At 35.7% G+C, this 24,117-nt stretch overlaps 1 protein-coding gene across 1 annotated transcript; it reads right to left on the bottom strand.

Annotated features, from left to right (window-relative positions):
* Positions 1-250: 250 nt before the first annotated feature.
* On the bottom strand, positions 251-23,901 carry CFAP69 (cilia and flagella associated protein 69; the record flags this gene model as incomplete). Its single annotated transcript, XM_009701872.1, has 22 exons — positions 251-337; positions 1,380-1,574; positions 2,601-2,677; positions 4,754-4,891; positions 5,516-5,708; positions 6,699-6,780; positions 7,862-7,980; positions 8,411-8,529; positions 9,803-9,967; positions 10,811-11,027; positions 11,515-11,636; positions 11,721-11,769; positions 14,325-14,448; positions 15,483-15,660; positions 15,785-15,934; positions 16,147-16,157; positions 16,436-16,454; positions 17,864-17,932; positions 19,322-19,398; positions 21,249-21,358; positions 22,435-22,500; positions 23,839-23,901. Coding segments are annotated over 22 exons (2,430 nt in total), but the record flags the coding sequence as incomplete, so codon positions are not given.
* Positions 23,902-24,117: the final 216 nt, after the last annotated feature.

The following is a 24,117-nucleotide window of genomic DNA, read 5'->3' as shown; positions in this document are numbered from 1 at the left end:
GCCAATTCCAAGTGCATAAGCAATGCTGATCCCCGATTTGTGATTGTAATCAGAAGAGCAGGAGAATTAAAGATTGTGTAGCTTTGCCAATACATGTATGGTTCATTCTTCTGTGTCTGTGTGAATATAAAATTTAGTATAACTTCTACTTGAATATCCTCATAATTCATTAAGAAATGTGTTTGGTACTTCACAATTATTATAACTACACTGTGAATGTAAATTTTACTCCATTGCTCAGATTTCTTACCTTCAATGCCTCATAGTTTGATGTCCGAGTCAAGAAATTTTCCCAAGATTTATTTACCATTTCTCTCTGCTTATGGATAGCTTGGATCTGTAATATAAATGAGATTTACAAGATGTGACACAATCCTCTACTCACGAGCTTTTCTGAATTCTTTGCTTGTGCTGTTTGAATAGTATCTTCACCTATGCCTCTTTGGCTACCTCAGCTCATCCCTCTCATATGAGATCGGATGATAATGTTGTAGTAACGTACTTGTCCTTTAAAAGCTTCACTTACGCACTGCCTTTAAAAAAACAAAAGGCTTACCTTCCCTGTGCAACTAATTTTCCCCTCTTCCGACACAGATGTTGGAAAAGCCCCTGCTCTTTCAGTAATACTTTCCATATATTATCACTCTCAAATGCTGAATAACAGAGATGGAGTCAGTTCTGGTTACAAAGGTGCAGGCATCTTAATGCATGACAGTCTCTCAGAAAACTAGCACGAGATTTTAGACAACTGGACAAACTGATCTTCTCAGAAAGCAGGAGGGGATGAGACAGTAGATGAGCAAAAATGCCAAATCCTTGCCTTATTACCAAAGCTGGAAAATGTCTATACCTGCTTAGTCTCAGCATGCTGGAAGCACAACACCCTACTTTCTGAAGTAATGAGGGTCTGTGAATATTCAGCTAAGGGAGCTTGTAACAGAGGCTTATGTTTCATTTTAAGAAGCAAATGTAGTTGTAATAGGTACTTTAAATTGTTATCTGCTACAGGTGAACACAGGTGCAACTCTATAGTAACATAATCATCATTTCTCATTACACCATTGCTGACACATCACTCATGGTACTGCTTCATTTTTTCATGTTACTTTGTAAATACTGGCAAAATTATACAAATTGGGAGAACTGAAGTTAACCTAATTTAATTTAAAGTTAAAATTTTACTGCTGAGACAGATTAAAATCTTTTAAAATAAAAATAAAACCTAAATTAAATTAATAAAAAATTAATTAAATTAAATTAAAACAAAATAAGCAGTGTACACATATCGGATTCTCAACATTATATAATAAGAAAATCTTCATATAAATTGACAAAAAAGTTTACGTGGGCTTTACTTGTTTAAATACTCCTTGTCTTACTTTTGTATATGTTTTCTTCTCTTCTTGTATTTCTTGGTGATGTTGACCTTCAAGCACTTCAGTCTGCAGAGCAGCAACCATTCTTCCAGTATCTTCTGATATCTCTGAAATAACTTTCAAGGCTTCCTCATCCGACGTAACAGGCCTGAATTCTTCTTTTAGTTCTGCACACAGTTCACTCCAAACTTCTCCAACCTGTGTGTGAAAGATACACCACACTATTTGATATTTATCTCTTTTCAGTTCCAATTATTCAAAATATAATAGAGCAATCATCTCTCTCTCCTTATTGTTGTTTCACTTCTCAGAATTTTTATGCAAGGTTAGACTTCAGTAATTCTATGCCAAATTCATTCATCATAATCTTCCCTAAGCCTTCCCAAGCTTGATTCCACAGAGGAGTAACAGGATTGCTGATAACTACAGAAACTCAGAGGAAATACAGATAGCTACAAGGTACGAAATTACAAGAGTGAAGTGTTGTGTCCTACTGGCTGCTTCTTAAAATCTCAAATTGTGCATATTATCAGAGCAAACTGCAACATGAGACATAAATGGAAGCTGGAATTATCAACTAAAGATCGAGTCTTGCTAGTTTCTGAACACTTCAAGCTCTCACCGACTTTGTTCCTAAGCAGAGAATTGGCATAAACTGAAGTATCTTTTGAGCAGGGTGGTTCCCACAAAGTTTGTTATCCTGTTCTTGTTTCCTATAGGCACATCATTCTTAACTTTTGACAATACGGATGGATACTGCGTGTGAGGACAAAGATGGGAAAGCACAGAAAAACCTCTATCAGAATGTGTATTTAATGTAATTTTTGATAGCAAACCACCCTTCCCTAAACTGACCTGCACATAGAGGCAGTCCTACTCTCCAGCTCTTGCCCGATTTCTTACTCCTATCCTGGCACATTCCTGTTTCTTGAGCTGGCAAACCGTTAAAACTAATTTTTTCTGAGTTATTTTTAACTAGCATTGGTTTCTAGTCTTATTTTCGACGCAGTCACAAATATTTGTAGCAGTACAAAGGAAGAGTCTGGGGAGTGCTGCCATGATAGGGGTGGGATTGTTTCTTTTGATGGTAAATACTGGCTTAAACTCTCTGTGAAACTATAGGTGACAGCTCTCGAAGGATTATTTCTTTGTTGTATCCTGAGATATACTTGCTATTTTTGCAAGCACAGATACAGTAGTAATATTTTGTTCTACAATACTCACTTTAAAGTCAATATAACGCCGTATGATAGCAAGTGTGACAAAATCCTTAGCAGATAAGCCCAGTAAATTTTCAAAACCTAAAAGAATATTAATCATGTCAGTATTAACAGCATGATGAATTTATCTTACAACATTCTGAAAAAAGGCACCATCTTATTTGTCGTATAATCACATGCAAAATCTTCATTACGCACATACCAGTCAGTTACTCTTCTAATCCTGAGCAGGCTTTTGGTGATGAAAGACCTGTTTTCTCCGTAATAAATTCACTGTATACTAACTCTTTAGTTATGATGAGCAGCTCCAGTGACCTTCCAATCCCTTGGAAAGCCAGGATAGTACTGCATTTGCTATGCATTTGTAGTTAGGGGTTTGATCTTCCATTAAAGCAGACAAACAATTGAGTCCACAGGTCACAGTTTCTAAAGAAGCAATTCAGCACAGAGTTTGCTTCAGCTGTGAAGTAGCCAACAGGAGAATCATATTACAGGGTGTCCAGTACTTTGTTTCAAAGCTGTGCAATGAGAATGTCCTCCATCTCACAGACTTAAGCCTTGAGCATAATGCCTTGAGCATCGTGCATTCAGCATCGTGACTCCATCTTTTAAAAAATATGTTTACAATATGTGTAAAAGAATAAGGTAGAGAAGTGTGGTTGCTGAGACTATGCCTCATTTTTTTGCACACTGAATGTTAATTATACTTGATTTTTAAAAAAAACCCTATATATATTCCATCAAATCTCATTCTAAACTTCATCATAACATCTGTGTGGTGAGTGGGAATGTAGAGTCTATCTATTAGAGTATAATTACTTCTTGTTTTGAAGTTAAGAAATACCATAAATAAAGGCCAATTAACACTGGTTTTCTAGATCACCATGCTACAGGCTGTTATGGAGCATGACTACAGTAAGAGGAAGATGCTGAGAAAAGACTATAAAAATATTTCCATTTTTTTATTACCCACTTTTGTGTAATTTCAGTACTTCACAGAAGACACTACAATGTATATAAGTAACTAAGAGGTATGTGCGAATATAGGAGAAATCTGGAACAAAATCTTATGCTTTTTTGCTTTAAAAAAGAATTTAGCTGTTGATCCAACATTAAACATACTTAATGCTAATAAAAATTAGTAAGAACCTGAGTTACAACAGAGGGAGAACTAGCTATGGTTTATTAGAGAAACTAAGGATGTTTTCAAACCACTTGGTCCTCTAGGTTCCCCAGGGAACTGGCTGAGGCAATCTCAGAACAATTACAGATCATCTTTGAACCTGTGGAGGATGGACGTGAAAAAACAAACATAATGCCTATTTTTAAAAGGGCAAAAGGACAAGCGAGTGAATATTGGTTCAGGTCATTTCCTGAAAAAAGACTGAAACAAATAATTAAACAAATAATGTTTATGCAGCTAAGTGGTAACACTGAAAACATTTATATCCAATGTGAATTAGTAAAAATTAAGACCTAGCTTTTGTCTACAGCCAGATAAGAAATCTTATGGATGTGGAAGAGTTTATCATGCATCTTGACTTCAGTTTAGGTTTTTAGACAAGGATGTAATGAGTATTCATATTCAGTGTGCAAACAACATAGAATTAGGACAGACTGCATCTTTCAAAGGAAAAGATTAAAAGGCAAAATAATCTTGCCAGTCTGAAAAATTATCTAAACCCACAGGATTTAATTCAGTAAGGACAAATAAAAAATTCTAAATGTAGGAATAGTCATCTGTATAAATCCAGGATGGTAGATGACTGTACAAGGTATTAAGTCAAATGAGCAAAAAATATCATACCACTATGAATATAGCAATTGTTATATTAATATCAGAATGTTTATTTACAAGTAGAGTAATGTAGCTCTGTTTGGCTGTGAGGCTTCTGCTGGACTACTGTGTTCCGTTTTGGGACACCACAGATCAAGAAGAATGTGAATTAATTGGAAAGACTCAAGAAAAAAACAGAATAATTAGAGGTTGTGCTCGAAATTGAGATTGGTGAGTAATGCCTTTCTTCATATAGGGAAATAAAATAAAATGTAAAAGTGTTAAAATATGTGAAATAGATATTGTGTGGGAAAACAAATTACAGAAAAATTCAAGCAAATGACAAATATAACACTGACATGGTAATTCACTTGTCTTACCTAGCTTGCACAATAATGAATAAAGTTTTGCCCGTATGTTTTCTGAAATTTCCATGATGGCAAAGCTGGGACAGTTGGCAGGCATGGGAATGACCTCTTGCTGTTTCTGGAAGCTGCTAGCTATAGGTCTCTTCATGTCTAATAATTTCAAAACACAAAACCAGAGTAGAAGAATGAAAAGGTAGTATGTTCTGAAAGCTATTAAACTTAGAGGAAATGTGATCTATGTAATGAAGTATGAGGACCTTTAGCAGGCAGCTATGGACATATTCTTTTCTGTGATGCCTCCTCCAAAAGAGGATAGTTCCATCTTACTTTGTGGACACTATGTAAATAATTTTGATAGTTTGGCCAGGAATTTGAACATAATTTGGACCAGGAAATAGTAATTAGCACGACTAAAAATTTGCGAGAATATAGCACTCTTCTTACTTCTTTTTGCAACATATAATAAAACAGAATGTCTTTTGTGGAAGAAGTTAAGTAGTTTAACTGCCCAGCATTAGAAAATCTGTTCAGGATACCAGTCATGGTTCTGTTTATTACCTGGTTCATTCCCAGCTAGTGCAGAAAATGCCATCTAGTGGCCAGACTCTAAACGAAATAGATTAACCTATTTTGGGTTTGGTAAGAACTACAGCATAAATTTAGAAATACTGTAACTTACTTTCACCAAGTTTCAGACTACAAAAGCGAATACTGTCTTTGTTTTACTTTATTCAGTGGAACCGCTCACAGTTTCGTATGCATCATAAAGCTTACCAACAATCCTTCCATATCGATCACGTTTGACTCCTAGCTCCAACTCCTCCTGTCTCCATAACTGTATTAGAAGGTTAGCTGCTGTTTGATCTTTCTCCCCTCGCCAGGTGCTGATGTGTGAAGCGGTTTTAGGGTTGTCACAAAATTCAACCAAGATTCCAAGAATTATATTGCATAGGTTCTTTTGCTTTAACTTGGTGAAGGGAAAAGGAAAAAATGTTTTAAACTGTTCAAAACAGTTATGTCTACCTTCCAAAAAAAACAGAGAAATTGTGTAATATATAATCAAGTAACTGTAAGCTTTTCATCACAGCTATTTGCACAAAACTGGTGTATAAACTTGTAAATCTTTCAAGTTTCTGGAATCCTGCCATGCCAAGTTCCATAAATCAATGAACATAAGGGGAACGAGTGTAGGATCATATAAGATGTGCATACCCATGTGTAGATTTTCATAATAGGTTTTGTATATGTGCCTCCAGGCTCACATGCTGGAGACTATACTACTACCAAGATTTATTTTTGTAAGAAACAGACTCTGAAGGCAGTGGCTGAGTGGTACCACACAGCACCTGTTGTACTTTGTGGCCAGATCTTTCAGCAGCAGCTGAGAGTAGGGAAGGGTCTGCAGCCTTGCACTGTAAGGGCATCAGAAGCTAGCAATAGTACCGGTGAGAATGAGGGGAGAAGGAAACAAGGAAGGTGCATGCTTATTTTGGGAGAGGTGAAATGCCTGTGTCAGATCTATCCCCAAGACTCAAAGAAGTAGCTATACATGAAAAAAATACATGTACAAAATAACTTTAAACATCAAAACTTTTAAAGCCTTGAAGTGTATACTAACTTCAATATGAACTAAGAACTGAGGTGCTTTTCTAAACAGAGATGTCATCCAAAATAAGGGCATAGTTTGAGTTTTCTTTTTAAAAAGAGTATATTTTTGGTAAATTTGAAACTCCTTCTGTCAAATACTTATTTTTAAAAAAGATACATGGAAAATCCATCCAGTCTTCTGAGCAGATATCCTGATGTGTGATTGCCTTCCTGTCTCAGAGAATTACATACACCCGTCTTTTAGTTAGTATTATAACAGTTTTAGGAGATACTGTAACAAAAATAATGCAATTTTCCATGTTGTTTTACTACTCTTTCTTTCTGTAACAATAATAATAAAAATACATACTGCCAACAAATCCAGAAGGAGGAAAATGCCCTGTTTTTCAAGAAAATATTCCTCTGCAATGTAACATCCAATGACACAGGACCTTAAACAGAAATAATTTCACTGTGTAGAAACATTTAAATGCTTTAGAACATTCTACAAGCATCTCATTTATTTTACTGAATTGCATAAATATATTTGACATGCAGTATGCTTCGTACCTTTAGGGAGCAGAAAAATCAAATTTCACATGCCTTTTCATTTGCACTGTATAACTAAATATATACCCTACTTGACTGCTCTCTCTTCTCTTGCAGGTGGCACACCTTCCTTGTAGTCCAAGAAATTTGACAGGTTCACAATGAATTGGATTAGAATATGGATTTGAACTAAAACTAACTCAGTAAAAGAAGCTAAAATTTAGCTAGATCATGTCCCTGATCTGGCTTATTGCAGGGCTGTGTGAGTATTTCTGTCAGCAGAATCAAGGGGGTGAGACAAGCAAGACTGTTTTTTTGGCAACAGCATTTGCTTCTCCCAGCTTAAAATGATCATAAAACTAGCATTCGTGTTGCTATACTTCCTTCTTTTATTTTGTCACTTACGGTCATTAACACAGAAACTGAAGAGATCTCCTGCATCAGTCTTTTCTCCCAGACAAATATATCATTTGGGTTTCAATGTTTTTATCAACCTCTGCATTAAAACAAATTGACTTTTGGTTATCCTCCTATGTATTGGCATTCTCTGATAGCAATCTTTAAAATTGTAGCCCAATATAGCCAGTTTACAAACACTTCTTATGCTTACACAGTTTTTAGCTAATATTGATCTATTCTTGCCTTCTGTTTACTTCTCTGATGTTTTTTATTGACTCTAACCATACACCTCTCTCAGAAAGTCTTAGGTAACTCTGCGTGTCAGGAGGTCACTCTGTGTGGGGAGATAGACTGATGTGTAAGGAGTCAGGTTGTCATACCGAACCCCTATTGAGAAGAGAATACATGCAGAATATTCAGTTTATTTTGTATCATTTTTAATTAGTCAAATTGTATGAAGGATTTTTATACATTTTAAATAGAAGAAAGGCCTACATGTGCAGAAAAAGGCCATAGTACTGCAGACCTGAAAAATACAAGACTTGACATTTTTAAGAGTTACCGCTGCTAAAATACTTTACTAACCACAAGCAGTCGAGTGCACTGAAGAGGAGACAATTGTGGCCTAATCCACTATGTAACTTCTTTGGATCCATGTGAATGAATGGGATAAGCATATCCACTCCTTCATAGCTGAAGAGTTCCTGTTGAAATGTTAACTAAAGCAATGTGTTTCTTAAATAATATTTACTACATAGCTACATATAAGAAAATACAAAGGAAACCGAAAAATTTAAATGTTTATATTATAATAAATTTGGCCTAATTGTTAGAGCAGGATATATTCCTTATGATATACATAAGAAAAAGAGATTTTCAGTTTTTCCAAACTGCTAATCTCATTCGTTAACACACTTGCATATATTCATTCAAAAATCATGTAAATTAGCAATTAAATAGGTGAGACACTTCCTAGTGGATTTTGGAATGATTTTGCATTTTAACTGTCACTGTCACAGAAACCAGTTATCGTCAGACCTGACTTGTTAGCAGTGAACCACAGTTGACATCTGCTTTTGAATAATGAAAAAATTTTGATGTTTTCTGCACAGTATGAAGTAGAAAGATACATACCTTTTTGTGGAGGTCACTTTCACAGACAGCAGACAAAAGAAATAATACATCAGATTGGATTTCCAGTAGAATGGCATCTTCTTTCTCTTTAGATTTGTTTGCTGCATACTTTAGGATGTCTATAAATGAATATATTTTATACATGTGAATGTCCTATACACAAGTCAGAATTCTGTTACAGCTGCTGATTTTTAAAAAAATCAAATTTACACCAAGGGTTTTTTAAAGGAATATACTTAGGCTGTTCAGTTTTATCTCCTGTATTTTATAATAGCTTACAGAAGTGCAGCACTCTGATGCTGTAGTTTCATGGACTTTACTCTTGGTGACATGTAATGATAGCAGCTTGCACTAACTTTCTTGTTCAGTCTCTGTGCTGCACCTTGTATGGTGCCAGTGCAATGAATTCAGGGAACTGATCTGAATTGAGGAACTCTTAGAAAAAGGCAAGGAACTTACAGATTTGCTTTACTCCATAGCCTCACAAACATTTGTACTGACAGTGGAAATGTGGGAGAAACATAAAATACCACCATTGCTGAGAAAATCAGCCTTGGAACTACTATGTGAAAGAGGACATTCAGACTCACAACTCCTCCAAAGTAAGAAAAGTTACTTGAATCTAATATGTAAGGTGTAGTGTTAATTTTGCTTTCACTAAAATCTGTAAGTTTCCACAGAGTTTTCATTGGAGTTCAACTTTCTACCGAGAATATAAAATCTTTTATTTCTAGGCTTTCTATTAGAACATACTCTTTGAATTCCAAAGGATCTTACCTATTTTATTTCTTCCAGTATGACTATTTCAGAGCACTGGAATCTTTTTATTATTGTAAGAAACTAACTTAAGCCAGTGTGTTTCTGAACTTAAAACCAAATGTAACAGTAGGTATGTGTTACTGAACAAGAAAATTCTCTAAAATTGCAGAAGCAGTGGTTAAGCAGTTTTATTCTGCTTTTATTATTCCTAATGTTATTCATACAGAAGGACATAGTTATTAATTTTCTTGTACCCTAAAGAGGAATTGTGGAAAGCGACACCACAATAGACTTGGCTAGAACAAGACTCATGAATAGAGTTCCTAGGGACTACCACAATGAAAGTAAGATGTAACAAATGCAGTATAATAAAAGGAGAAGGGGCAGCTTTCACTCTGAAATTAAACACCTAGGCTTTTACAGCTGTCTGCTTTGCTTGATTCATTCAATTCTGTGTGTTAAAGTGTGATAAAATTCAAGATCAAGTCAACTACATCTTGGATTGTTTGAGGTTTTTTAGTTTTTTAGGAAGGAGTAACACACTAAAAACACAGCACACAAAAAAAGCACAAACTTTCTTAGTATAAACAGAAATGTGCTAATTTAAGTACAGCAATACAAATTGTGCTTTACCCAGTAGCTGGCTAATTGCTCCTTGGTCACACAAATTAAGGATCACAGCATCATCATAAAGAGACACAACAGATCTCAGTACTCTCAGGCTGTAGCGCATTTGTGCAAGTTTGTTGCCACGACCACCTGTTCCATGGAAACTGTTACCTTGACCAAAGAAAGGATCTGTGGAGCAATGACAATGAGTATTTTTTTTTTGGTAGACAGTGTACGTTCAGAATAATAATGCAATCAGGGAAAAAAAAAGGCTTATCAGTGTAAGCTAAAAACAAACAAAAAAAATCCCTTAATGTTAGAAAGGCTTCTTGTTTAAAACCATCTAATAATAATCCTTTCTGTCTAGGGCTATACTTTTTACATTCATAAGAAAAGTATGATTTTGGTGAACATTTAAAATTATTACAACATTTTTTTTAACCTTACTAGCTTAATGAGCAGTCTCCAAAACTCAGAATATCTTGTCTAGCATGACATGTAATATCAACCTTTTGACCTCCATTAGACACAAAAGAAAAATTCTTCCTAGGAAAACTTACCAATTTTATGATGAACACTATCCATCCCCAGAAAACCAGTCCATGAAGCTGGGTGCAGTTAGTTATCTTCTTGCTTAGCCTTTACTCTTAGCTGATGGCCACAAGCCACCTTTAGTCTGGAAGCTGTCTTACTGTGTACAGCTCTAAGTTTGAGTTAACATGTCCTGCCTCATGGCAGTAACTACTGGTTGGACTTGTTGCCACAATAAGTGTATCTGACTAGCTTAAAACACGAGCAGTAGAGATGTGTGGCTGCCCACACAACTAAAGGAATATCAATATAGTGGTACATATGGAATGGGGCACCAGGTTATTCTTCAGTAGAAAAAAAATATTATGGTTGAGTGACCTATTAGAAGTAGAATCATTCTGACTTCGTGAGTTTTACATTTTTTTTCCTGTCAAAGAAAGTAAGTCCAGTTGAGTTGTGTTTTGAGGTTACTGTGTAGGAAAGCCACGAGCATCTACTGACCTTGGCCTATACACCATTCTAGAAACACAAGGAGAAGAGTATTCGCTTGGCAGGACAAATATTTATCTACTAACAAGGGAGCCACTGAAGCTAAAACAGCAATTGCATGAAGCTGTAATTCTTCATATTGGGCAGCAGACCAGTCATGAAATCCAGGCTTTTTATTTGGTTTTACATAATAAAGCAAAGCTGGCATCACATCATTTTCACTGAGAAGCTGCAGAGTCAAGACAAAGAGAAAGAGAGACAGCTTACAGGTTTCGCATGCAAATAAGAAAAATCTAAAGCAATGAGTCAACTTTATCTGTCCTACACTAAGAAAATTAATTTTTGTTGAGAAAGTATGTCATGAACGGTACAAGTACAGACAAACTCTGTTTATATTCTGTAGCATTCCCACAGACTGTGGTTTATTAAACTTTATTATGTTCTTCACATGTATTTCAATAATGCTTTGCAGTCACTTGTCATCTAATTTTCCTAGCATGGTCTAGGTTTGTAACTTTTCTAAAATAGAAACTGTATGCTGCTTTCAAACAGCAGGACTTGGTCTGAAGCTATGTGTGAATTTGTGATTTGGAGTACAGCTGATTTCAGTCTACTGGACTATGCCAGATGCACAGCTAAATAATATTCCTGTGATTCTTTTGCCCCTTTTTTTTTTTCTTTTTGCTTTCTTTATCTTCTATTCTGTTACAACTTACCTGTACAGCACATGGGTCTTTAGAGAAGACTCTTATTACATTAAATAGTAACTTCTTCAGCTCAAAGTCCTCGTAAGAGAAGGTAAGTTTAAGACCTTTTACCAAGGGGTTGGGAATTTTAACTATGAAGGAAATTGTAGACAAGTTACAAAAAAATCATCATTAAAAGTAAAAATAGTATAATTATGCAGTGTGAAATCTCTTACCTTCAGTAAATGTTGCAAGTACTATTAACAGCTTTGTAAATCCACTTTCCTAATAGGCATTCAAAAAACATACATTAATTAAATTAAATTGCAGTGAAATTAAGACTTATGATTTAATTTTAGTTTTGCTTTTTTCTTCATAACACAGAGTTTAATGTATCCTATGGCAGAATAAACAGAATTTTACCAAAGAAGAGATCAACCATTTGGACATTGCACGATACTAACTACAGTCATAAGGGTGCAATTAGTTAAACCTATGTCTCATTCAGTACAAGTCTGAACTTCTGTGGGGAAGTCGCAAACACATGTATTCACTACTATAATCTACCACACAAGAAAACCATATTCTCAGTACTGTTAGAGCACTGTTTTTTTAAATGCATTTGTGCACGTGTAAGTTTATGCATCAGGGTCATCAGTACATATGATTTTGTGCTTTCAGTTGTGCGTACTAACACATCTGTATTCAACCTCACATGAAAACTGCATGTATGAGCAACATGCATTTACAAATATTACATATTAAAAATCCAGAAAATGAAATCTTGCCATTCACAGCTCCTATAGAGCTAACAGAAGGACAGTTATGTCTAATATAACTATGGAGAGGACCAAGGCCAGGGGCTGTCTATGCAGCACACTAGAGGCAAAAGAGCTTTGTTTCTGAGGTGATCATAAGCCATGGTTAACCTGGACATTGCTTTTCTTGAGCAACAAAACATATTAGCTTGGCCTCAATAGTCCAGCAAAGCCACCATGGAGCTTTCCACCAGCTCCCAAGAGGAGCAGAGCTCACTACACAGACATCTCCACAGAATCAAATGGTTGTTTTAGTTTTGCAGCAGCTTTTTAGATGCATCCCCAAAAAGCTGGGCTCAGATTTGTTCAGCCTGGCTCTGCAAGTTAGCATATGCCCAAATGATTTTATCAATCAGAAAAATATTGCAAAAGTAATTTAAAAGAAAATACTAATGTACACAACTATATTGGCTATTACTATATCTATGGTATCTATATTTTCCGTACAAAGCCATTGCAAAGTGGTTAAATAAAAAACAACATTAAAACTTCTTAATGTTTTCTCCTTGCTGATTAATGCAGTACTAAATTCTGATGGAAACCAGTGAGCAATGACCAGACAGTTTTGTTCTACCACAGAGATAATCACAATTAATATCATTATAAGCTTTACTTTAAATATGTTTTCCATACAGTTTACTTGTGTTGAGAAAATTATTTTCTTTTTCAAAGGCTCAGATTCCTGTGCTGATTTCTGAATTATGTTAAATACAACACAGTTTTCTGAAGTTGCTTGGATAGTATATTAAGAAAAAAAGAGAACATTCTGATGAAAATTTCTCTGGTATACTCTACAAGGCCGGATTCAACAGCAATGTTAATGTTTTTGTTTACCCAATATTTATACCTTGCACCTTGTAAAATCTCTAGGGAGGCTGAGAATACAGAATCTAAATTAAAATAGTTTCATTTTTTCCTTGCATTGATACAATTTTTCTTCCAAGCTTGCAGTATATGGAATTAAAAATATCTGTCCTGGTTATTTATCTTGTAGGAAAAAACTGCCCTGTTTCTACAGCCAGATAAACAATTTGAATGTTTTAAACACCAAATATGTTGCTGCGATAGTATAACAGACATTTCGTAACAGTTAGTGATAAAATGGAAAGCTTGAATGAAAAATCTGTATCTTCGTTACAGACTATAAAATCTATTTAGTAATACAGTCAGTTGGGAAACTTCTACTCAAGTTGAGAAATGAATTCCCTGAAGGTAATCGATTCCTGAACACCCAGTAGATCTACAGGAATTTGATTGCTTAATTATTCAGTATGTATATCACAACTTCATTTAAAGTTCTAAATCTCAACTGTAAAAAAAAAAAAAAAAAAAAGAAGAGAGTAAAAGAATATTAACATCTATAAAAAGTTAACTTCTCTGCAGTGTCCTGATAAAAATTCTGGAATATTACAAAAGAATGAGTCACCTGCTTTTTAGGCAAGTCATGATAGTGCATTCTGGACTACATTTATGTGACCTAGTCTTAGAAAGGATTTATGTCCCTCTTACTAACTGGATCTAAGTAATTATTTTTTCAGCATCTTATTTAGAGCTTCTGAGCTGGTTTTTGGAGGACCGTTCTGGTTCCCTATCTTGTGCCTATGAGGCACAGATACCTCAGCTGAATTTCGGCCATCTGAATATAGCCTGTACTCCTGCATCTTCAAACAACAAATAAGATTTAGTGCAAAACTCATTGAAACAGAATGGCACATCTGAGCATCTGTACAAGAATACAGGAGTTAACATTAACTTTTGCACATGAATAGTGTTAGCGTAATTTTCTAAGTATTAAATAAGGTTGATGCTAGTACTCCAGGCTAATGACCTACAGATTTGAAGTCTCTTTGAGGTAAATGGAATTGCAGAAAGAAAAATCATTTCTTGCTCAGCAAATCTAAGAAAGAGGAAAGCACTGGAGATAGAGTAGAACAAATACTGGAACCGTAATAGGGAAAAATACTGAGTGTATAATAGCAAAGGAGAAGTTATTAGTCTCTGGAATATAACTATAATACTTACAATCATAGGTGCTGCAGGGTTTTCAGCTACTAATGTGGCAAACACTAAGAGGTCATTCCGTAGCTGACGTTCATAATGCTGGAAACCATGCATAAGAAGGTCTACAAATACTTCTTTCAAAGCACTTAAAAGAAAGCGAAATGCATTTTACCTTTTCTTTTCATATTCTAATTTTAGACAGCTCTAGGTATATGAATCCTCACTCAGCATCGTACTTTTCAAAGCCTTAGGGCTTAACTGCAAGAGAAATAACTTAAAACTTTATTAATGAAATGGATTCTTATGTGTACCACTACACGTCCAATTTAAGCATATACGCAAGGTGCATGTATTAAAAATTGCACCTTCCACTGTATGTGTTATAATTAATTAATAGAAAGACATAACATTTACTCAAGCATCGAACTGGATGTTGTTGAATAATTATTGAGAAGAAATGGTCTAATCCTAAATAGTTAAAACAGTGTAATTCACTAAGGGAGGACCTGTTATTTATTCCAGCAGAGGAACTAGAAGTAAGCCTTGTGTATCATAGCACAGAATTTCCTACTAATTTTGTAACATAAGCATTTCAACAGTGCAGTAATACTGGCCTACCAAGCCTAACATGTAAGCTTGAAAATGGTGCAATTAATTTTCTCATCATACAAAGCAAGAGGTAGGGCTATACCTCCTGCACTATGCAGCAGAGCACCTTGATCTCCCTCTTGCCCTGTAACAGAAACAACTGGTGGATCGCTGTGTTCATGAAATAAAGAGAGGTTTGACAATAAAATAGGTTTGAAGTTGACTGGATGCGCTTTTAGCTGGACCCTGGCCACTGAGTTTGTAAGCTATCTGGCAGGCACCTCTTGGATCTAAATATAATTTCCTGGCATCTCACAGGGCACAGTGCTGTCTAACTTGCTGAAACAGAAACAGATACTGGAGAGGTCTAAATCATGGGCTGCTTGGCTATAAGGTCTTATCCAGTAGTGCTTCCATTTTGGAGAATCAGATGTGTTAATACTGAAAACTTAATGAGGACTTAATGAGAGACCTCCATTCCCCTTTTGTATTTTCTCTTGATTCATTTCAAATAAAATGCTACACAATAGCAGAGCTTTAGATGTCTCCAAACTTACAATATTAATTCACAAAATGCTTCCCTGTACTTACTGTACACATTCCAAGCTACTGAGCTGATTAACAACTTCTTCTTTTGAGGTATTTTCTAACAGGTTCCATAGGATTTCTGAGGAGCGGAACACCAGCTGTCCTGAGGGATCAACACCGTTCAGATACAAACAAAGTCTGCTGGCTGCTTGGGCCTTCATCATAAGTCTGCAATTTACTCCTGAAATTATGAAAATCTGAATAATTAATTCCCTGTAGGTCAGTAATTGTTTTAGGCATGTTCAGAGAACAAATGATCTAAGATCAGAGGTAATGAGATTGTTGAAAGAACAGTTTGTACTAACCAGAGCTGGAGAGATGCTGGAGAGCTTTAAGTACCCACAACTTCTCAGTAAGTTGATTTTCAACTAATGCCAGTGATAAAATGAGAGTTTCTGCTAATCCTCCTAATTCAGCCATCTGAATTTTATAGTTTGCACTTGTTGGCTGGTAACCTGCATGTACAATAGCTTCAGTTATAATGCAGTAAATAGGCAGAATTTTGGTTACTTTATAAAATATTCATCCTTTCTCAAGAAAGGATTGAGAACTAAGTAGCATATTTCCTTACTCCTGAAACCAATTGAAAAAAAATCTAATAAACAACAAGAGCTGCTTTTTTATATCTGAGTATTAATAGTACCTAAAGCATATCCAACAGACTTACCTTCAAGAAGACTAAAATGCTGCATAAACAAATTAATTGCTTCCTAAAATTTACAGAATGGAAGAACAAGCAGGGGTGTAGAGAGGTGAGAAACCTCTTTCAGGTCATGCAATAAGTTGTTGGTGCAGGACCTAGTTGTCTTTTGTAGACTATTCACTAGAGAATTAATGCCTTTTAGTATCGTATTACTTAAAATACGTAAATCCAACCTTTGATTTATAAGCTTGACTGTCTAGTGTGTCCCTGTTTTTACTTTTGTCCATGCATATGCAAATCTGTATTTCATTACTGAATTACGGGGGAAGGGGCTGCATTGAGAAAATGAATTTATATTTATATATGCTAATTCATGGAAGTAAAGTTTATCTTCAATAGCTTAAAAATTTATATATCAAATGACATGAAATGCAGGATTGATAAATGCAGATAATGCATGGGGTGAAATGAGTCTTAACTAAGCACAAACTCTCATAGGCTCTAAATTGGTATTACTTTATAAGTAAGAGAACTCTGCAGGATCAAACTTTGGCAAGATTTACATATATGCTTAGAGATGAAGAATTTGACTTAAAAAAATCAGACTGAAATACATTGTTCATTTTTCAGATAACATATCTTATTTTCTAAATCTAAAGGAGAAGAATAAAATCTCTTAATATTTAGCATTCACTTATCTTGATGGAACTATTTACAGACATACAACTACATGCACACATAGCTGCTTGCAGGATTTGAGTCTTGTTTGTAAAGTAAAAACAGATTTATAAGCTTTCATATTTCCAGAATCTTGTGAGGGCTGCTGCAGCTGCAGCTTCTTTAGGTCTTCTAAAATAAAAGAAAACAAGCAAGAGGGCACAGGAGCTAGTGCCACACTGTAGGAACACAGCAAAGAGGCACACTGATATCCAGCATGCTCCCTCACCTATGCTCTGGATCCACACTGTGACAATGTTCATCTGTAGCTTGGCTGCCTATGATCTAGTGCTGTCCGACAGCACGTGATCCTGTGCCCCTTTAGGAGGGGATCCATGATTGACTTTGCTTGGTAACAGCCTCTGGCACCACCATAAGGGTCAAAGGAATAAATAGTAGTTGATTCTGATGACAGTTTGCACGCCTGTGCATAACACCAGAGGATCATGCCTGAGCTCATATGCAGGCATCATTAGCCTCTTTCTGCACAGATAAATCACACAATTTATTCAAAGCTTATGCTCAAATGTGTCCATATAATATGAACTCAGTCAAATTTAGATGGGCTCAGATCTATCCCTCACAAGCAACTCAACTGAAACTAGAGCTGCTTCTCTCCTGCCTACATATACAAAGTTGAAAATTACATTTCCCTTCTTATACTTCTGATCCTAACTACTCTTTCTTCCTCCGTTATTCATGTTTCAGAGAACTTGTGCCCACTTCACATTTTCTTGATACTATTTAATCCTAATCCCATAAGTGTCATAATTAATTCCTTGTACATTGATGAACTAATTTCAGATTTTGAGTATGCATTTCTATAAAAACATGTTAATTGCACATTTGCCAGCACTACATATTTAATACTTGAGATACAGCAACTATTGTTATAAAGAAAAATGAATCCACAGCTAATTAAAAGAGCCATTTCAAAGTAGCTGGGATCATGAACACTTGATTTCTTGTGACACTTGAAAATATTGTACTTTACCTGGAAGTAGTTTACTCGGTAGCTCCATACTATAAAAGCTAACAACACACTTACAGATTTGTATTCTAACTTTAGAGCTTGGCACCCTCATCAAATAACCTGTCAGAAACAGAAAAAAAAAATTCATTTACAAAGTTTATGAAAGTAATCTTAACATTTCTATTTACAGTACTGTTTCCTTTGGTCACACCCCCTACAAAGCTGTTATTTCATGCAAAGTTTGATTATAAAATACTTCAGGGACAGGGACTCTCACACTGAAGAGGACAGAGGGGTCTTGGGAGGAGTAGCATAAGGTTAATCAAAAAGGACCTCCTCACCTTTATGGCTACAAACCCTTATAAGTGACTGGATGTTATTCCAGAAGTTGTAGAATTCAGAAGAAAGCTACTACACTAGGCTGTTGTCATCATTACCATGTCAGAAACTCTTCTTCTAGCAGACATGATAGACATAAAGACATGAAGGGAGGACAGAAAGAGATCCTTTTCCACAAGAGAATTCCATTGAGAGCTACCAGTGCCTAACCTCGATAATATAAATAATCTTTTAGATTTTAGTGTCTTTTTGGACATGCTACTCTAAAGAGAATCTAGAACTATCTGAAACCAGGAGGCCATTCTGCTATCTACTTGGACCTGTGAAAATAAAGACTTCTAAAAATATTTTTTTCTCATCCATTAAAAGGATAATCTTTTTTGATGTGTGACAGGCTGATTGTGCTACCTCTTTACCATTTAAATCTTACCATTAAGTGAGCTGATATATCACTCCTGCTCCATTCTGAATCCTTTTTGACCTACAGTGCTTGCAGTATTTTCTTTGAAAAGCACAAATGCAACATGCAAGATTATTTTGGTACTAAGAGGACCAATGACATTAAGACATGACTTTGACACCTTTTCTTCAACAGCTCTCTTAAAATAGATTTCTGAAAGATGGCTCAGATGCAGCAGGAGGCTGAAGTCGGAAACTGCCAGTCCTAGTAAAGCATGGCACTAAACTGACTTGTATTTTGCCTTTTTAGGTGATAGGTCTCAGACTTTTGGGTTTTGAAGGTTTGAGCTGGGAGTCAGGAGTAACTCTTTCTCACTTATTTCTTCCATTTGTTTCAAAGAAGCAGGAAGGATACATGTTCCCCTTACCCCAGGCTTCAGTGTTTATAGTAATACACCAATTTGTCAGAGAAAAATGAAATGCAACAGGCTACAGACAGGTTTAGTTCTTCAGCTGTACTGATAAAGTTATCTCACATTGCTTCTGACATTGGCAAATAGGTAATTCTGCTAGTTAATCTGCAGGTTAGCTGCAGAGCAAAATAAGAATGGTTTCTAATACTAAAAAGCACAAGAGGACTGAATGAATCATCGAAAGAAATTACTTATATTTACTAAGAAGGTAACAGGAAATTAAAATCATGCTAATAATACAGTTAATTTTATTATGGCATAATAATGATTTTATTGTGGCATATCAGTTTACACTCACCCAGTTGTGCAATGGATTTTGAAACTGCCATGGAATAGCTTACTTCATCAGATAATTTCTTTTTTTGAAATGGTAACCTGCAAAATGAAATTAAAAAATATTACAACTATGCTTAAAACACTGCAGAAGAAGCTCAATAGCTTTTCTCTTCCTCCTTGACATTTTTTGCAAATAAGGACACTTTTCCCAGGGCAAATACATTCTTTGCAACGCTGATTCTACACTGAAAGTTCCAGTTCCATAATCTGGCAATTACATTTTGGCAATTGGTGGTATAGATTCATAGATAATATCTTCGTAATTCATATTTGATGCAATAAGAAATACTGAATAAACAAATGTCATTTAAATGTGGAAGATTAAATCCTGGAACCTAGGCACTATCTGGCTATTGCAGAGCTAGACTATGCATAGACATGTGCAGAGGTGGAAAAAAAGGATCATATCCCTGGGCAAGACCTCTTGAAATGGATAAAAATAAAACCAATAAACTGACTCCAAATAGCCCAATGACAAATTTATTTTTTAAACAGGATATTAAGAAATATTCAATAACGTTGCAAAATACTCAGATATGACATAAACATGTAAGTGCTAAAAATCCTCTAACAGTAAACATTACAATATTATACTAAGGTCTCTGCAGCTCATAGTGTAGAAGCAGCTCTCTGGTAGGTTTACCTCTGTAAATATAGCCAGAGAAAAAGAAAGGAGAGAGCAAATAAGGGAACAAATGGGGGAAAAACAAAGAAACAGACATTGACAAAAAAAGTGGGAAGAAGACAGGCAGACAGAAGCAGTTATGAAAGAGTGGAAAATTTTACTACAGGAGTTCTAGTATCTGAAAGGAAATTTTAAATAACAGTCCCTCCCTCTAGTTATAAGTTTCGCTTTGTCATATGAAATAGTAGTGAATTGTGGTGGAATTTCCATAGTACAGCAAAACCCAAGGGTGCAACCTTCCAAAATACATCCATTGTAGAAACCACAATTATTGCTGAATTGCTGTAAGAGACAAAAAGCATTACTCACAACTGCATTTTATTGACTTTATACACTCATTCTCAGTTTTGTCATGCTTCTGCCAAACACCAAAGAAAATGAAACTTTGTGATGTACTTTCTCATTTTCCACTGTGTGGCAGCAAAGGAAAGCAGTACAACTGATGGTGCTCAGGGAACTACAAGATTCAGCTAAGAAGTTCTATGTTTATTAAATCTAACAGCTGAAAGGAAGCTATGTAAAAACCTATTTGAGTATCTCGTTTTCTATGTGACTCATTTTCTGTCTGGCATAATTTTTCTTTTCCTTATCCTCTCCAATTATAATTAAATACAGGAGTCACTGTAGTTACAAGCATTCCATAAGTAACTTTATTAAATTATTGAGGAGGAGAAAACTACTGACAAGTGTGGATAACACCTAATTCTATTCTACAAATAATAGAATCTTCTGCAACATGGCTTGTAGTTTCATAAAGGTTATCTTCAGGTATTAAAGTGTCTTTGTGTCACCTCAGGTTTTTAAATTTGCTTAGCGAGGTTGGTTGAAAGAGCAAAACATTAGCAGGACTTAGCTGCTGAATCTTTTGAGGCCAGCAGTCCCAGAACAACTTACTCAGGCATTAAGACACCTTGGGGAATCTTGCTCCCAAGCAAGCTGGAGCCAATTACAATACAGTTTTGAATGATGTACTAGGTAGTTCCACAGGTACTGAACTGCTAAAATGGGTCCCTCCTTCATGCCAACAGGAATTGGACTCAAGGAAAACACAGCTCATGAAAAGGAAGGGTGATATAATAGATGCCTTGCAGACATAGATGCCTTATAGTTAGATGCTGTATGGATATGTCAGTTGCCTTAGAAAATGTATGAACATGTTAATAAGCAGTGTTTAAATCTCTAAAAGAAGGGCTGAAGTACTTACCCACATAATTTAATAAGTTCACATAAAGGCTCAGTGAAAGCTTCTTGTTCATTAATTTTTTCTGCACACAGGTTAAGAATTTTGATTATTTGTGCTAAATCCTTAAGGGGCTTTTAATTTAAAGTTAAGGAAATCAGATTGTTTGTACTGCTATGAATCAGAAGAAACAGTTGAAAACTGTATTCATCATACTTCAAAGGCACAACCAAGAAAAAACAAGGCCAATGCTTTCAAAGTTAGGTGTCTAAAATGAAGCATATGAGTCAATACTCAGGCTTTTCAAAGCAGCCTTACTTTTACAGATGTACAACTCTTGCAAATCTGATTTAGCTTTCTTATCAGCTGAACTCATTGGAAGTTCAGCACTGAATATCTAAAAACACATGATGAGAAGCTTTTACATCACAGTGTCAGAATGATCTGTCTAAATTCTGAGACAGCCTCGAGGTACTTAAAATTCTTTCCTACTCTAGTCCTAAGTGACTAACTAAAGTTTGAAAATCTGGACCCAAACACATATTGAGATTATCTAATTTAGGGTAGAGGCACAAGATCAAAACTGAACAGATCACTGAGACCGAGTAGTTACTACTAATCCACTGACTCATGGAAACTGCCTGTAAGTACTTAACCACAATTCAGCTGTGAAGTAATGTGATAGCTTGAATCACTGTGGCAATTAGCTGAACTGTACAAAATTAATCACATTTTTCCATATGCCCACACCCTCCCTAGTACTTCTGATTATTGGAAGCCTTTCAATTTGTACTGTAAAAATGAAAAAAGTTTCAGATAAAATTAGTTTGTCTTTATTTTTCTTTAAAATGTCTCCTCACCAGAAGTCATTGCTATTTTATGTGCCGCTTCTTAAGTAATGCCAATTATTATGCTTGTCTACTCTGAGCTGAAAATACACTAATTACATTTTGAACACTTTCAACAACTGTACAGGTGAGATTCCCTCTATTGAATTTTGTAGCAGATTAATCTAGCATCCAAGAATCTTGCTAACCTACCAACCTTGGCTATATATGCACAAGAAGGCCAATGACTAGAATGTATGTGGACCATATCTGTTCTCCATGTGGAAGCACAGCACATCATAAAACGCTTTGCTGAAAAGTCAGAGTATTATTGTATATAAAACACTATGACTTCAGAATTCCACAGTGGCAAAAAAGGATACAAGCCCATTTTCAAAACGCTTGACTACCTTCTTGAGAGTTTTCAGCTGCTCCTTTTCCAAATCTTCCTTAAGTAAAAGAATGAAAAGCAGGTTTTAATTGCAGTTTGCCGTAGAACATTAAATGATTACGTTTATCCCCTTTTAAGTTGAAATGAAAGTGGAAACCAGATTAAAAAATCACAAGACACAATGAAATTCTGAAAGTGCTTTGCAGCAGGATTAGCTCCTTGATCAAGCCTCATTTCTAAGTACGGAGTCTGCACTCTTGTAACAGAAGAGGCTTTGTAAAACCCTATCTTTTGTTCAAATGTGTGGGCTCTTTCTCTTAAATTCTCTGGGATTCTGTGAAAGTCAACTAAAAAAACCAAACCTATGTTACACATGACATGAGTGTGTAAGAATGTAGATCTAAGTGGCTGAGAGCAGAGCCCTGCCACCACTAGGAAACAGTCTGCAAATTCAAAGTTGAAAACAACTGAAGTGAGGATATGTCAGGGTGTGTTGGTGATACGCAGCCTTCATCCCAGCTCTTCTGAACACCTCGACGCTGGGCAATTGAGGCAGGCCAGACAGTTGTTTCAGGAATCTACAAGACCAGAATCCTGAGGGTATTTTATCATATATCTTATACTCTCTAGAGAAGCAGTAAACAATATCATCCAGCACTTTTTTCTTCAGTGAGTAAGTTTATTCTGTCAGCTCTGTATCAAAAGGTGAAAAAAAAAAGGACAGGAACTACTTCTCTGTGGGGCATTAACTTAAAACATGGTATGTTTAATCGAGTTCATGTTTTAAGACTATAAATAATTAGGGTTTTAGATAAAAAATAACTGATGGCTTACTGAATTTAGTCTGCCAAATCTTTTTGTGGAGCCCAGAAACAGTCCGTGGAAGTCCATGAGATTATATTCTCCTGTGTGCCTAGGTAGTCATATTTGGTCCTCAACACTAAACTTTGTATATTTCTCCTTCCTTTAAAATCAGCTCCCTGGAGAAATGTTAGGAGTTAACTTGGGAAGTTACATAAATTCCTGACATACTTTCAGTAATTCTGTATGTATTTCTGTTTCTCAGCTGTAGGTTTCAGCACTCAAAAAATCCCAGATAAGCTAGAAATTTTGCATGTCTAGTTTTTAAATGCCCTTTTTTTTATTTTTAAAGTGCCTGTGTGAGGATGTATATTTTGGGTTTTTAATATAAAAACATCATTGATACCATTCTCTATTACAATGATCATCTTTAAAAGCAGTGTTCCAATACCAGAACAAATGCTTCAGCTTTGTGCTCTGTGGCCCCAACCATCTGGTTAATTTAGGGTGGGTACTAAAGTAATTGTATAAAACATTTTTCTAAGCCCCATTGCTAACTGTGTAACTGAAACAACCAGGTATCAGGCTTACTTACTGAGTCTGAATCTTCGAGTAGTTTGATGACGTGATTCAAATCCACTGATCTTAACCGTGTATCCTGGAAAAGTCACACTTTTAACTTTGTTCTTTTTTTAGACTGTGCTTTAGAACTGCTTAAACCGTAAAATGTAAAAGTGCCGCGTTGAACCAACATGAATCTACCCACGGACGGGTAAATCCAGGCTGTATGTGGAGCACAAACCGTGGCTTGTTCTCAGCCCGACTCAGCGCCCAAGCCAAGCCAAGCCAAGCCAGCGCAGGCCAGGCCAGGCCA

Source organism: Cariama cristata, unplaced genomic scaffold (genome assembly GCF_000690535.1).
Source record: "Cariama cristata isolate BGI_N322 unplaced genomic scaffold, ASM69053v1 scaffold45836, whole genome shotgun sequence".
NCBI lineage: Eukaryota > Metazoa > Chordata > Aves > Cariamiformes > Cariamidae > Cariama > Cariama cristata.
The sequence above is the reverse complement of the archived record's forward strand: the minus strand, read 5'-3'. Positions and strand labels throughout refer to the sequence as shown.